At 45.2% G+C, this 12665-nt stretch overlaps 1 protein-coding gene across 1 annotated transcript in view; it reads left to right on the top strand.

Annotated features, from left to right (window-relative positions):
- LOC137323126 (solute carrier family 15 member 1-like) overlaps positions 1-12665 on the top strand; it is a 35959-nt gene that overhangs the window by 11061 nt on the left and 12233 nt on the right. Inside the window, exons 7-15 of the mRNA XM_067986583.1 lie at positions 508-598; positions 1537-1617; positions 2351-2433; positions 4878-4964; positions 5980-6069; positions 9493-9537; positions 9644-9676; positions 9797-9885; positions 10403-10484. Of these exons, the coding sequence (XP_067842684.1) occupies positions 508-598; positions 1537-1617; positions 2351-2433; positions 4878-4964; positions 5980-6069; positions 9493-9537; positions 9644-9676; positions 9797-9885; positions 10403-10484 (681 nt within the window). The remainder of the gene's footprint in view (positions 1-507; positions 599-1536; positions 1618-2350; positions 2434-4877; positions 4965-5979; positions 6070-9492; positions 9538-9643; positions 9677-9796; positions 9886-10402; positions 10485-12665) is intronic.

The following is a 12665-nucleotide window of genomic DNA, read 5'->3' as shown; positions in this document are numbered from 1 at the left end:
GACATTTTTAAAATGTCCAACAACAATTTACTACCTTCAGGAATGAGATTAAACAGTTTAAATTGTTCAATTTCTGGGCCGGAGAGATTGGTAGGCATTGCATCAGCAAATATCATGTTAAAAGGGTACCTAGCTATTAATTACTCGGCTTAACTTTCTGCGGTGAGTTTAATGGGCAATTAATGTGCAAATCCAGCAAGTTCTTAAACGTTTGAGGACGAGGTGCCGTTTGTGTGGAGCAAACGGAGGAGCGGCGTAAATCGACCAGCAAGTTCTGGAGAGTCACAACTCACGGCGTTTCCCTCAATCCCCTGAACTCGCTGGCCGATTTACGCATTAATAACGGCGTGCGTCGTTAACGTGCTGCTATCTTTACAGCAAAATCCAGCCCAATAAGTGATATCGGGGGGTGTTACAGAGAAAATATAACTTTCAGTAATTATCTCCAAGTGGCTTTGGTTCCTTCTGCTGTTAGAGTCAATCCAATTTTCTCTTCTTTCTCCCAAGGAAAAACAAAGAAGCAAGTTCTTCTCAATCTTTTATTTGTCAATCAATGCAGGAAGTCTCATCTCCACAATTGTTACTCCCGTTCTGAGAGGTGGGCATTAGTTGGCTTTGCTTGATAAAGTAAATTTCAAAGTAAAACGATGAACTGGAAAATGATTGTTGGTAAAGAAAAAAGAATGAAAATCTTTGTTGATCATCATTTTGATTAAAAATTAACGAATTTAATTGTAAATAATCTGGTTCATTTGTACACATAATTTCCGCCATTTTCTGTGTGCAATTATTTTGTTTGTCCATTAGTCATGTTACCCAGCGCAACTGGCTGACGACCAATGGGATTATCAGATCATGGCTTAATTTTGACATCGGAACGTAGGAACAGGAGAAGGCCATTCAGCCCCTCCAGCCTGTTCTGCCATTCAATTGGATCATGGCTGATCTGCACCTTAATCCATCTACCCACCTTGGCTCCATATCCCTTATCTATTTCCATATTCGACTCCCCTTTGTGTGAAGAAGTGCTTCCTGACATCACCCCTGAACGGCCTGGCTCTAATTTTAAGGTTATGCCCCCTTGTTCTGGATTCCCCCCACCAGAGGAAATAGTTTCTCTCTATCTACCCTATCAAATCCTTTAATCATCTTAAACACCTCGATTAGATCACCCCTTAATCTTCTATACTCGAGGGAATACAAGCCTAGTCTGTGCAACCTGTCCTCGTAATTTAACCCTTTCCACCCCGGTACCATTCTGGTGAATCTGCGCTGCACCCCCTCCAAGGCCAATATATCCTTCCTGAGGTGCGGTGCCCGGAACTGAATGCAGTATCTCCAGATTGAGGTCTGAACAGCTGTAACATAACTTCTACCCCTTTGTATTCCAGCCCCCTCGAGATAAAGGCCAACATTCCATTAGCCTTTTTAATTATTTTTTTGCACCTGACTGTGACAAAAAAGGGTCATGAATAGTTAATGAAAGGTAGTTTCTGTGTATCAAGTTCTAACCGTGTCACACTTTGTGTATTTTAGCTGAACAATGTGGTCGGGTTCCCCAGGCTTGCTACCCTCTCGCCTTTGGAGTTCCAGCAGCCCTGATGGCAGTTGCTTTAGGTAAGTCTCACCGATTCCCTTCTCCAGTCAAGACGAGGTAGATTGCTACAATCTGTATCACTTCGAGCTATAAGTAGTAACCGCAGGGTAAACTTCCAGCTCGCGCGCGCCACACGGGAAGCCTCCACTCGCTCGCCGCCCATCGGGAAGATAGCGTGCTGCATGGCCAACGGTTTCCTGCCTATTCATTTTCGGGAACGGAATATCATGTATGCTGCCCCATTGTTAGGGTTGCCAACCCTCCAGGGTTGCCCTGGAGTCTCCAGGAATTAAAGATTAATCTCCTGGGCACTGGTGCGAGCAACACCCAGAGGGGGAAAAAAATCATTGGGTGCATTAAAAAAAAATGGTTTTATTTCATTATTTTTGAACACTTTTATTTGGAATCATAGAACCGTACAGCAAAGAAGGCGGCCATTCAGCCCATCGTGCCTGCGCCGGCCTCTTTGAACGAGCCATCCAATTAGTCCCACTCCCCTTATTTTGAAAGTATTGGAGATGGGGAGAAAAAAAGGCTGTTTGACGGCGGGGGGTGGGGGAGGTGGGAGGTCATGTGATAAAACCTCCAGAAATACGTCCGACCAGAGTTGGCAACCCCACTATGCATGATTTCCCAAAATGCATTCTTGGCAGGCAAAGTTCCACACCAGGAGCAGCAAGGGGTATATAATTTAGCTCTTATATTTGGCCAAAGCATTATAATCCGTTAATCACACCATGCTTTGTGTTTCAGTTGTATTTATTGGAGGAAGTTCTTTGTACAAGAAGTCCTCTCCCCAGGGAAATATTGTGCTTAAAGTTTGCAAGTGCATTGGGGTAAGTAATGAAACAAAACCTAAATGCTACAATTTAGAGATGGCATCAGTGCAGGGAGGTCGAGAAGGATACTGGTGTGTACACTTCTGGCTTCTCCCAACATTTTTGTCCTGTGTTATAGCAAAATGGCAATTCGATAAGTAGAGTAACTCTCTTCGGAACCAAAACCTGTGCCCTTATACATATCATGCCCAGGAATGACTTTTTAATTGTGATATCCATGTGATGACTTTCAATGTTGCATAGCCACTGTAGTCTGGCTCTCTGTTTGATGCTTGGCCAATGGATCTCCACACCTTCCATTCCCTCTGTTTGGATACGGAGTCTAGAGTGCCTGTGACTTCTCAATGACTGAGGGTGATGCACCTTCCAGTGCTTGGTGTGTGTCAATATGCTGGTTACTCTCTAACTTGTGAAGGTACAGGTGGCTCCATATCGATGCTGGTACCTGGTACAGTAGAGGTCACCGTATAGGTAACTTCTAGTGCTGCATGGTGCTCTGCAGTCTCGATGGTCCAAGTTCTTATATGAAAGGGGATGGGAAGTTGCCGATCTCCACCCAGTGCTTCCAACGTTGGCACAACTACATAGGACGATAAAAGACCAAGTTCATCTTTTACCATCCTGGTAGTCACAGGATACGATGATAATCGAGTTGTTGACTAATCATTATCAATTAATCTCTATCAATTAGTCTGCAACGGACCCAGACATGATACGAGGAAACCCCCAGTGGCGGAGAGCTTTGGGAACCAAAGGTCCAAAGTCACCTGTACCTCCAAAGCCTGGGAGGAAATTGGGATTGGGAACTCAGCAAGTGGGAACATCATGTAGCTCAACCCATCTCTCACCAACACACACTGACCTACCACACTCCCCTCCCCCCATTAATTGTATTCCTTACATGTGATGAATAAGTGCCAGACATAAATTACGTAGCATTTCTGTGTCAAGCTGTTCCAGTACAAGTACAACATTGGCGTCTACCCGACAATGTGGAAAATTAACCAGGTATGTCCTGTCCACAAAAAACAGGACAAATCCAATCTGGTCAATTACCGCCCCATCAGTCTACTCTCAATCATCAGCAAAGTGCTGGAAGGTGTCGTCGACAGTGCTATCAAGCGGCACTTACTCACCAATAACCTGCTCACTGATGCTCAGTTTGGGTTCCGCCAGGACCATTCGGCTCCAGACCTCATTACAGCCTTGGTCCAAACAGGGACAAAAGAGCTGAATTCCAGAGGTGAGGTGAGAGTGACTGCCCTTGACATCAAGGCAGCATTTGACCGGGTGTGGCACCAAGGAGCCCTAGTAAAATTGAAGTCAATGGTAATCAGGGGAAAAACTCTCCAGTGGCTGGAGTCATACCTAGCACAAAGGAAGATGGTAGTGGTTGTTGGAGGCCAATCTTCTCAGCCCCAGGACATCGTTGCAGGAGTTCCTCAGGGCAGTGTCCTAGGCCCAACAATCTTCAGCTGCTTCATCAATGACCTTCCCTCCATCATAAGGTCAGAAATGGGGATGTTCGCTGATGATTGCACAGTGTTCAGTTCCGTTTGCAACCCCTCAGATAATGAAGCAGTCCGCGCCCGCATGCAGCAAGACCTGCACAACATCCAATGACCATCTCCAACAAGAGAGAGTCTAACCACCTCCCCTTGACATTCAACGGCATTACCATCGCCGAATCCCCCACCATCAACATCCTAGGGGTCACCATTGACCAGAAACTTAACTGGGCCAGTCACATAAATGCTGTGGCTACAAGAGCAGGTCAGAGGCTGGGTATTCTGTGGTGAGTGAGTCACCTCCTGACCCCCCAAAGCCTTTCCACCATCTACAATGCACAAGTCAGGAGTGTGATGGAATACTCTCCACTTGCCTGGATGAGTGCAGCTCCAACAACACAAGAAGCTCGACACTATCCAGGAAAAGCAGCCCGCTTGATTGGCACCCCATCCACCACCTTAAACATTCACTCCCTTCACCAACGGCGCACAGTGGCTGCAGTGTGTACCATCCACAGGATGCACTGCCAGCAACTCGCCAAGGCTTCTTCGACAGCACCTCCCAAACCCACGACCTCTACCATCTAGAAGGACAAGGGCAGCAGGCGCATGAGAACAACACCACCTGCACGTTCCCCTCCAAGTCTCACACCAACCCAACTTGGAAATATATCGCCGTTCCTTCATCGTCACTGGGTCAAAATTCTGGAACTCCCTACCTAACAGCACCGTGGGAGAACCTTCACCACACGGACTGCAGCGGTTCAAGAAGGCAGCTCACCACCACCTTCTCAAGGGCAATTAGGGATGGGCAATAAATGCCGGCCTCGCCAGCGACGCCCACATCCCATGAATGAATAAAAAAAAATGCTATTACAATCCTATGTAACATTGCCAATAATGTTTCATAATCATTGGGTGTTTTTTCCACAGTTCGCTATCAAAAACAGATTCAGACATCGTAGCAAGCAATACCCCAAACGAGAACATTTCATGGACTGGGCTACAGATAAATATGATGTGAGTTTGTAGACAGAGCTTTTTTTCCCATGATAGTTTCTGATCATTAAATCATAGAATCGTACAGCACAGAAGACCATTCAATCTATCATATCTGTGCTGGCTCTTTGAAAGAGCTATCCAATTAGTTCCACTCCCCCTGCCCTTTCCCCATGGCCCTGCAAATGTTTCCCCTTCAAGTATTTATCCAATTCCCTTTTGAAAGTTACTATCGAATCTGCTTCCACCGCCCTTTCAGGCAGCGCATTCCAGATCATAACAACTCGCTGCGTTAAAGATTTTCTCCTCATCTCCCCTCTGGTTCTTTGGCCAATTATTTTAATCTGTATCCTTTTGTTGCCGACCCTCCTGCCAGTGGAAACAGTTTCTCCCCGATTACTCTATCAAAACCCTTCATAATATTGAACACCTCTATTAAATCTCCTTCTCCACTCTTAGCGGAACAATCTCAGCTTCTCCAGTCTCTCCACATGACTGAAGTTCCTCATCCCTGGAACCATTCTGGTAAATCTCTTCTCCACCCACTCCAAGGCCTTGACATCCTTCCTAAAGCGTCCTGCCCAGAATTGGACACAATACACCTCCTGAGGCCTAATGAGTACGCACCTAAAATGTTTTTATGATGACATTCTTAATTTAAAGTCACAACCTCGTACAATATTGCTAAGGCTGTAATTTTTAATCGTGCAATTTGTGGGGGTGGGGTGGAGATCCTAGATTAGTCATGGTAAAAATGTCAACAGTGATGGAAATCGTAACAAAAATCATTGATGGACATGTTTTTGCAGGATGTTCAAGCTTTTGCCATTGGTTACGCTGGGGTGTTGCACTTGAAGCAAGTGGGTTTTGCTTGCTTTTAGCGACAGTGTTCAGCATTGGCCGTTACATATGGGGCTTGGTGACAGGGCTGGCATGCAACAGTCAATTCTTTGTACATATCAGGAAATACACAGAATGTATAGGAAAGCAGTTACCTTGATCTCATTGTTTGTATTCTCTTTATCAACTGGTTTAGGAACATTTGATTACCCAGATCAAGATGGTGCTGAAAGTACTGTTTCTGTATCTCCCACTCCCTATGTTCTGGGCTTTATTTGACCAGCAGGTAAGATACAAGCATCTTCTACTTCAGGTTACCTGTGAAAAGTAGTATCCTAAGTACTTGATGGAAAACATAATAAACCAAAGATAGAATCATAGAAAGTTACGGCACAGAAGGAGGCCATTCAGCCCATAGTGTCCGTGCCGGCCGAGAAAGAGCTATCCAGCTTCATCCCACTTTCCAGCTCTTGGTCCGTAGCCCTGTAGGTTACGGCACTTTAAGTGCACATCCAAGTACTTTTTAAATGAGTTGAGGGTTTCTGCCTCTCCCACCCTTTCAGGCAGTGAGTTCCAGACCCCCCACCACCCTCTGGGTGAAAAAATTTCTCCTCTAATCCTTCTACAAATTACTTTAAATCTATGCCCCCTGGTCACTGACCCCTCTGCTACGGGAAATAGGTCCTTCCTATCCACTCTATCAAGTCCCATCATAATTTTGAAAACCTCAATTAAAATCTCCTCTCAGTCTCCTTTGTTCCCCAGCCTATCCAGTCTTTTCTCATAGCTAAAATTCTCCCAGCCCTGGCAATACCCTCGTAAATCTCCTCTGTACCCTCTCTAGTGCAATTACATCCTTCCTGCAATGTGGTGATCAGAACTGTACGCAGTACTCGAGCTGTGGCCGAACGAATGTTTTATACAGTTCTAGCATAACCTCCCTGCTCTTGTATTCTATGCCTCGGCTAATAAAGGAAAGTATCCCGTATGCCTTTTTAACCACCTTATCTACCTGTCCTGTTACCTTCAGGGATCTGTGGACATGCACTCCAAGGTCCCTCACGTCCTCCAAGGTCCCTCACGTCCTCCACACCTCTCAGTATCCTCCCATTTATTGTGTACTCCCTTGCCTTGTTTGCCCTCCCCAAATGCATTACCTCACGCTTCTCCGGATTGACTTCCATTTGCCATTTTTCTGCCCACCTGACCAGTCCATTGATTTCTTCCTGCAGTCTACAGCTTTCCTCCTTACAGATTGTTCGTTGAAATATTTATTTTCCTCGCCAATTGTGTTCCCCTCAATCCTGAAATTGTAAACGTTTTGCTGGGGAGTGAGTCCATGGGCAAAAGTCGCCCTCGATTATCTGCACAAAAGATGCAGTCCTTCCAAAGATCAGTCTTATAGGAGGCTCATCTGAGTACCGTAGGCCCTCTGATTTGCAATTGCAAAGATAATGTAGGTGGGGAAATTCCTCAGAGCTGCTCCCATCCTTTGCCGGGATTTATGACGCCCTTCAGGTGAAGTAGCACTGGTGGATCCTGAGGAATTCCGAGGAATTTACTGGCTATTGAATTTTCAAAAAAAACCCAGAAGATGTTGGAAATCCACAGCAAGTTAATCAGCATTCGGTTATCATTTTGGGTGTGACCCTTCATGTGTACTAGAGCTTTTCTTTATTGCGTAGGATTTGCCGTCTATGTGGTAACTGCTGCCCGTATCCTAAACTACACCAACTCCCGTTCACCCATCACCCCTGTGCTCGTTGACCTGCATTGGCTCCTGGTCCAGGAATGCATTGATTTTAAAATTCTCGTCCTTGTTTTCAATTCCCACCATGGCCCTGCCCCTCCCTATCTCCGTAATCCCAACCAAGAAGATCCACTGTACGTAGGGCCTCTTGTCTCTCTCCCCAAGCCTAGCCAACCCCCAAAACCCAAGGCCAAACAAGTTGTCTCAATCCCCAGTGCAAGAATCCTGCCCTGGTGACACGTCTCTCCTGCTGGGCAAGTGTAGACAATGTGGAAAGCCAGAGGCTAGTTGAAAAAAAAAATCTTCTGAGCAGCATAGACTCTTGAAATTGAAAGAGAAAGGAAATCTAGGGGCTATACTCTAAATACGTGCCCATTTTACATGGAAAGGTAAGAGTAAATTCAGCGATCCTGAGCTCCCAGTGAGGAGCTGTGATCGATTTTTGTTAGGGTAAGGGTATTAAGGGATATGGAACCAAGGCGGATAAATGGAATTGAGATACAGATCGGCCGTGATCTAATTGAATGGCGGAACAGGCTCAAGGGGCTGAATGGCCTACTCCTGTTCCTATGTTCCACGGAGAGCGTGAGCCAGAGAACCAGCACTACAGTGTTGCTGTCCTATTTCCAAGCCATGTTCGCTTCAAATGCAGTTAGTTCCCCGCTGGGATCACAAGGTCGCCGAATTTACCCTATAAGATGGTCACCCGAGTTTTGATTAACGTTCTCACAAAGCAGAGCATGATTAGTGAGTAAGCACCACACTCCAGAAGATTGAGGGATACAAGAGGGGCCACTTTTTAATAATAAAAAAAGCTTGCACAGAATTTACAGCATCGAAACGGGCCATTCTGCCCGACTGGTCTGTGCCGGAGTTTATGCTCCACACGAGCCTCCTACAACCTTACTTCATCTCACCCTATCAGCATATCCTTCTATTCCTTTCTCCCTCATGTGTTTATCCAGCTTCCCCTTAAATGCATCTACGCTATTCACCTCAACTACTCCATGTGGTAGCGAGTTCCACATTCTCACCACTCTCTGGGTAAAGAAGTTTCTCCTGATTTCCTTATTGGATTTATTAGTGACTATCTTATATTTATGGCCCCTTAGTTTTGGACTCCCCCCGCAAGTGGAAACATCAATTGTGCTTATGCTACAATTGTGTCTTATCATTCCTTCCGTACGTTAGCAAGTACAGACTGCACAGCAGTCAATCTCGGGGATCCAGAAGCAAACCACCCTATTGATTAATTTGATGTCCGTTTCTCAACAGTCTTCCATTATGCCCTGGCATTAACATGAAATTGAAAAATGGGCTGGATGTTTTTATTGCTCCGTCTATTTTGCAGTGTACGCACTTTATCTACACCTGCTGCCGTTTATTGCAACAGTTACAAGTAGACTGATTTTGCTGCTAGTCACTACTTGACAGGTTTGTGCCTGAATATATTAAGAGTGAAAGTAAATGAAAACATTTATTTGGCACTTTTCCTGACCTCGGGATGTTCCAAAACGCTTTCCAGCCAGAGAAGTACTTTTTGAAGTGCAGTCACTGTTGTAATGTAGGAAACACGGCAGCCAATTTGCGCACAGCAAGATCCCACAAACAGCAACGTGATAATGACCAGATCGTCTGTTTTAGGGATGTTAGTTGAGGGACAAATATTGACCAGGACACCGGGGAGAACTCTTCTTCGAAATAGTGGCCGTGGGATCTTTTACGTCCACCTGAGAGGGCAGACGGGGCCCTCGGTTTAACGTCTCATCCGAAAGACGGCACCTCCGACAGTGCAGCGCTCCCTCAGTACTGGCACTGGGAGCGTCAGCCTGGATTGTGGGCTCACGTCTCTGTGTACGATGCCTGCCTCATTGTCCGTGTGAAATGCAGCGAATTAATTTACATTGTTCTCCATTAAGCATCGCTAACTCTCATGATCGTGGACTTTCTTACTTACAGGGCTCGAGATGGACCTTGCAAGCCACCACAATGAATGGGAATTTTGTAAGGATATTAATAGACACTTTAATTTTGTGCATTTTACAACATTTAATACTCTTTTTTTTTAAACTCGACTGACATTTATTGTTAAATACTTTCTTTTATTTAGGGTGGCATTGATATCCAGCCTGACCAGATGCAGGTATGTATTTAAAGTTTGAGTGTATCACTTCTCATGACTGGGCTTTGAGTACAGTAGCTGGTCGCTCTTGGCCCACGATCTGATTGATTTTGTCCTTCTGACGTCCACCCTTCTTTGCAGACGGTCAACCCTATCCTGATTCTGATCTTGGTTCCGGTTGTCGATGCTCTCGTTTACCCCTTGATCGCTAAGTGCAAATTAAACTTTACGTAAGTATAACAATCCGGTCAACCTAGGGGTTCAGATACTCCTTTTAGAAGGCTGGGGCTGCTCAAGTGGTGGCAGAGTTGAACGTTGCAGCATGGCGTAATACAGGGGATTGAACCAAACTGTGGATACTGAATCCAAGTGACAGATAAATATAGAGCTGTGGATAAGATAGAGCCCCACAACCCTCCGAGAACTCTGTGTTCCTCCAATCCTGGCCTCTTGTGCATCCCCAATTTCCTCCCTCCCCGCCCCACCACACAAGATAGTCATTAATAAATCCGATAAGGAATTCGGGAGAAACTTCTTCACTCAGAGAGTGGTGAGCATGTGGAAGCTAGAAAGGAATAGAAGGATAGGCGGATAGGGTGAGATGAAGTAAATAGGGTGGGAGGAGGCTCGTGTGGAGCATAAACACCGGCATGGACCAGTTGGGCCGAATGGCCTGTTTCTGTGCTGTGAAATTCTATGTAATTCTATGTCACATTTCATACTTGTATTTTGTTTGTGTTTTCTCAGGCCTCTGAGAAAAATGACAGTTGGGATGTTTCTCGCTGCATTAGCATTTGTTGCTGCTGCTTTGGTGCAAATTCAGATCGATGTGAGTACCATATCACCCTAATTAAAATGGTACCTTTCAGAACGGGAAACGGCTACTGCTAAGGTGTTGTATTTGTTCCGGCATCTTTAGTTCTCGAGTGATGAGGGCTGATATTTCTCTTCCGATAATGTCTGGGTGCAAACTATGGGGCAACGCAGCAGAAGTGCACAACCTCAGCCCGTAACTTCCTGCGGGGGCCTAATGTCAATACGATGGGCTTGCTCCAGACATGTATAGGGTTGCCAACCCTCCAGGATTACCCAGGAGTCTCCAGGACACTTGCTGCGAGCAAAAATCTGGGGAGAAAAATCATAGAGGCAATCAAAACAAAAACTTGTGTTTTTAAAAAAAATTTCTTTGAACTCCTTCTTTTACTAGTTATAAAAATACAGGTGATTGGGGGGGGAGAAAAAAGCTGTTTGACTGACAGTCAAGAGTTGTCCAATCGGGTAACGAAGAGTCTGTTTGCCTTCCGATTAACGTGAGATGGCGGTGTCCTGTGAGGATGGACATGTCGGGTGACCAATGGTGGAGGGGGCAGGGCTGTCGGAGGCGGGAGGTCATGTGATGAAACCTCCAGGAATACGTCCAACCAGTGTTGGCAACCCCTAGACATACACGGAGGTGCAATATTGGCTGCAGGGGCAGAGGGGAGAGGAATTCCAGACGCTGCCTCAACCTTATAGGCAGCATAAATGTTAAAAAAAAAGGACAGGTAAAATGGGAGTCCCAAGGGTGAACCAGAAGGACTGTAAAATCCTAATGGATCCTGGTACTGTTAGAGGAAACCTCTGTGCAAAAACCATGGGTCCTGGGTTATTTTCTCTGCTTTTGCCTCTTCCAGGCTGCCGGAGGGAGGGGGGGGGGGGAAGAGTTTAGACATAATGCTTCGGCCATCATGGGGTGTGGGGCAGGCTTGATGGACCAGCTGGTCTTTTCCTGCCCGTCAAATCTTGTATCGTCTTATGACACCCATTTGTTTGTAATTTACCTTGCTGCGCACCCACGGGTACAGCCAGGTACCCACACCTGAGAAGCCATTGAGTCAGATGCTGAACAGGGACTCAGGATTAACATTCACCTTTTCCCTGCATTGCTGCCATTTTTCAGATGCTGTTCAGGAACAGGGCGGTGAAAAATCTGCCCTACAATCTCTGATATGTACAATTTTTGAGTTTAAATTGCAGCATTGGCCCAGATTTTGCTGGATCGTGCCTCGTTAGTTAGACTGGATTGTGCACGTTCAGGTTTTAAAAAATTTTTCCCGCAAAGTTGCTGGAAGTGCGAGCTGATAACGGCACAGCGAGGGAAACGAGGCAGCTGGGACCTTGGTGAACAACGGGACAAACAGTGTATCTCCTTAATCAATGAGATTAAAAGATTGAGAAATAAACAGAGGGAGGACTGAGAAGGAAATCGGGTCAATTAGAGTCAAATCAGGTGCAGAAAGTGAAATAAAGAGAAGGAAAGAAAGATTGGATTAAGAGAGAGAGAAAAAAGAGACAGAAAGGAAAAGCAAGAAAAAAAAATTTAAATTTTAAATTTGACCTTTTAAAAATCTCCAACAATTCACAACCTGAAGGACTGAGACGGCACACTTTTAATTGTTCACTTTCTGGGCCAGAGAGGTTGATTGGCCATCATTAACAATTATTGTGGTGTTAAAAGGGTACTTACGCAATTAATTACAAGACTTAACTTTCTGTGGCGGGTTTAACGGGCAATTAATTTTGCAAATGCCGCAACTTCATGAAACTCACAGGAAGGTTGAGAGCAAGACGTTGTTTTCGTGAGGCTAACGGCAATTGACAATTCACGGGCTATCTCTTCCTCGCCTCAAGTTACTGGATGATTCACACATTAATAACGGCGAACGTCATTCACACACCGTTATTTTCTCAGCAAAATCTGGGCCATTATGTTGATGCACTAGGAATTTTGGTCTGTTCTGTACCCTAGAGATGAATGATCATGAAAATACATTCTCACCAGAAAGTCTAAAACCTTATTGTACCAAGAATATGCCGTTATAGATGTGCTATTATTTACTTCTCTTGTGAAGGCAATCTGATCTGATTGTTAATACAGTGCTTAGCAACCCACTGGATAACCCAATAATCAATTCTGTTTTTCCCTTTGTAAGTGACCTTGTTATTGAAAACTATGTCTGCCACTTATTCT

This window comes from Heptranchias perlo, chromosome 6 (genome assembly GCF_035084215.1).
Source record: "Heptranchias perlo isolate sHepPer1 chromosome 6, sHepPer1.hap1, whole genome shotgun sequence".
NCBI classification, from domain to species: domain Eukaryota; kingdom Metazoa; phylum Chordata; class Chondrichthyes; order Hexanchiformes; family Hexanchidae; genus Heptranchias; species Heptranchias perlo.
This window is presented reverse-complemented; position numbering and strand designations above follow the sequence as displayed.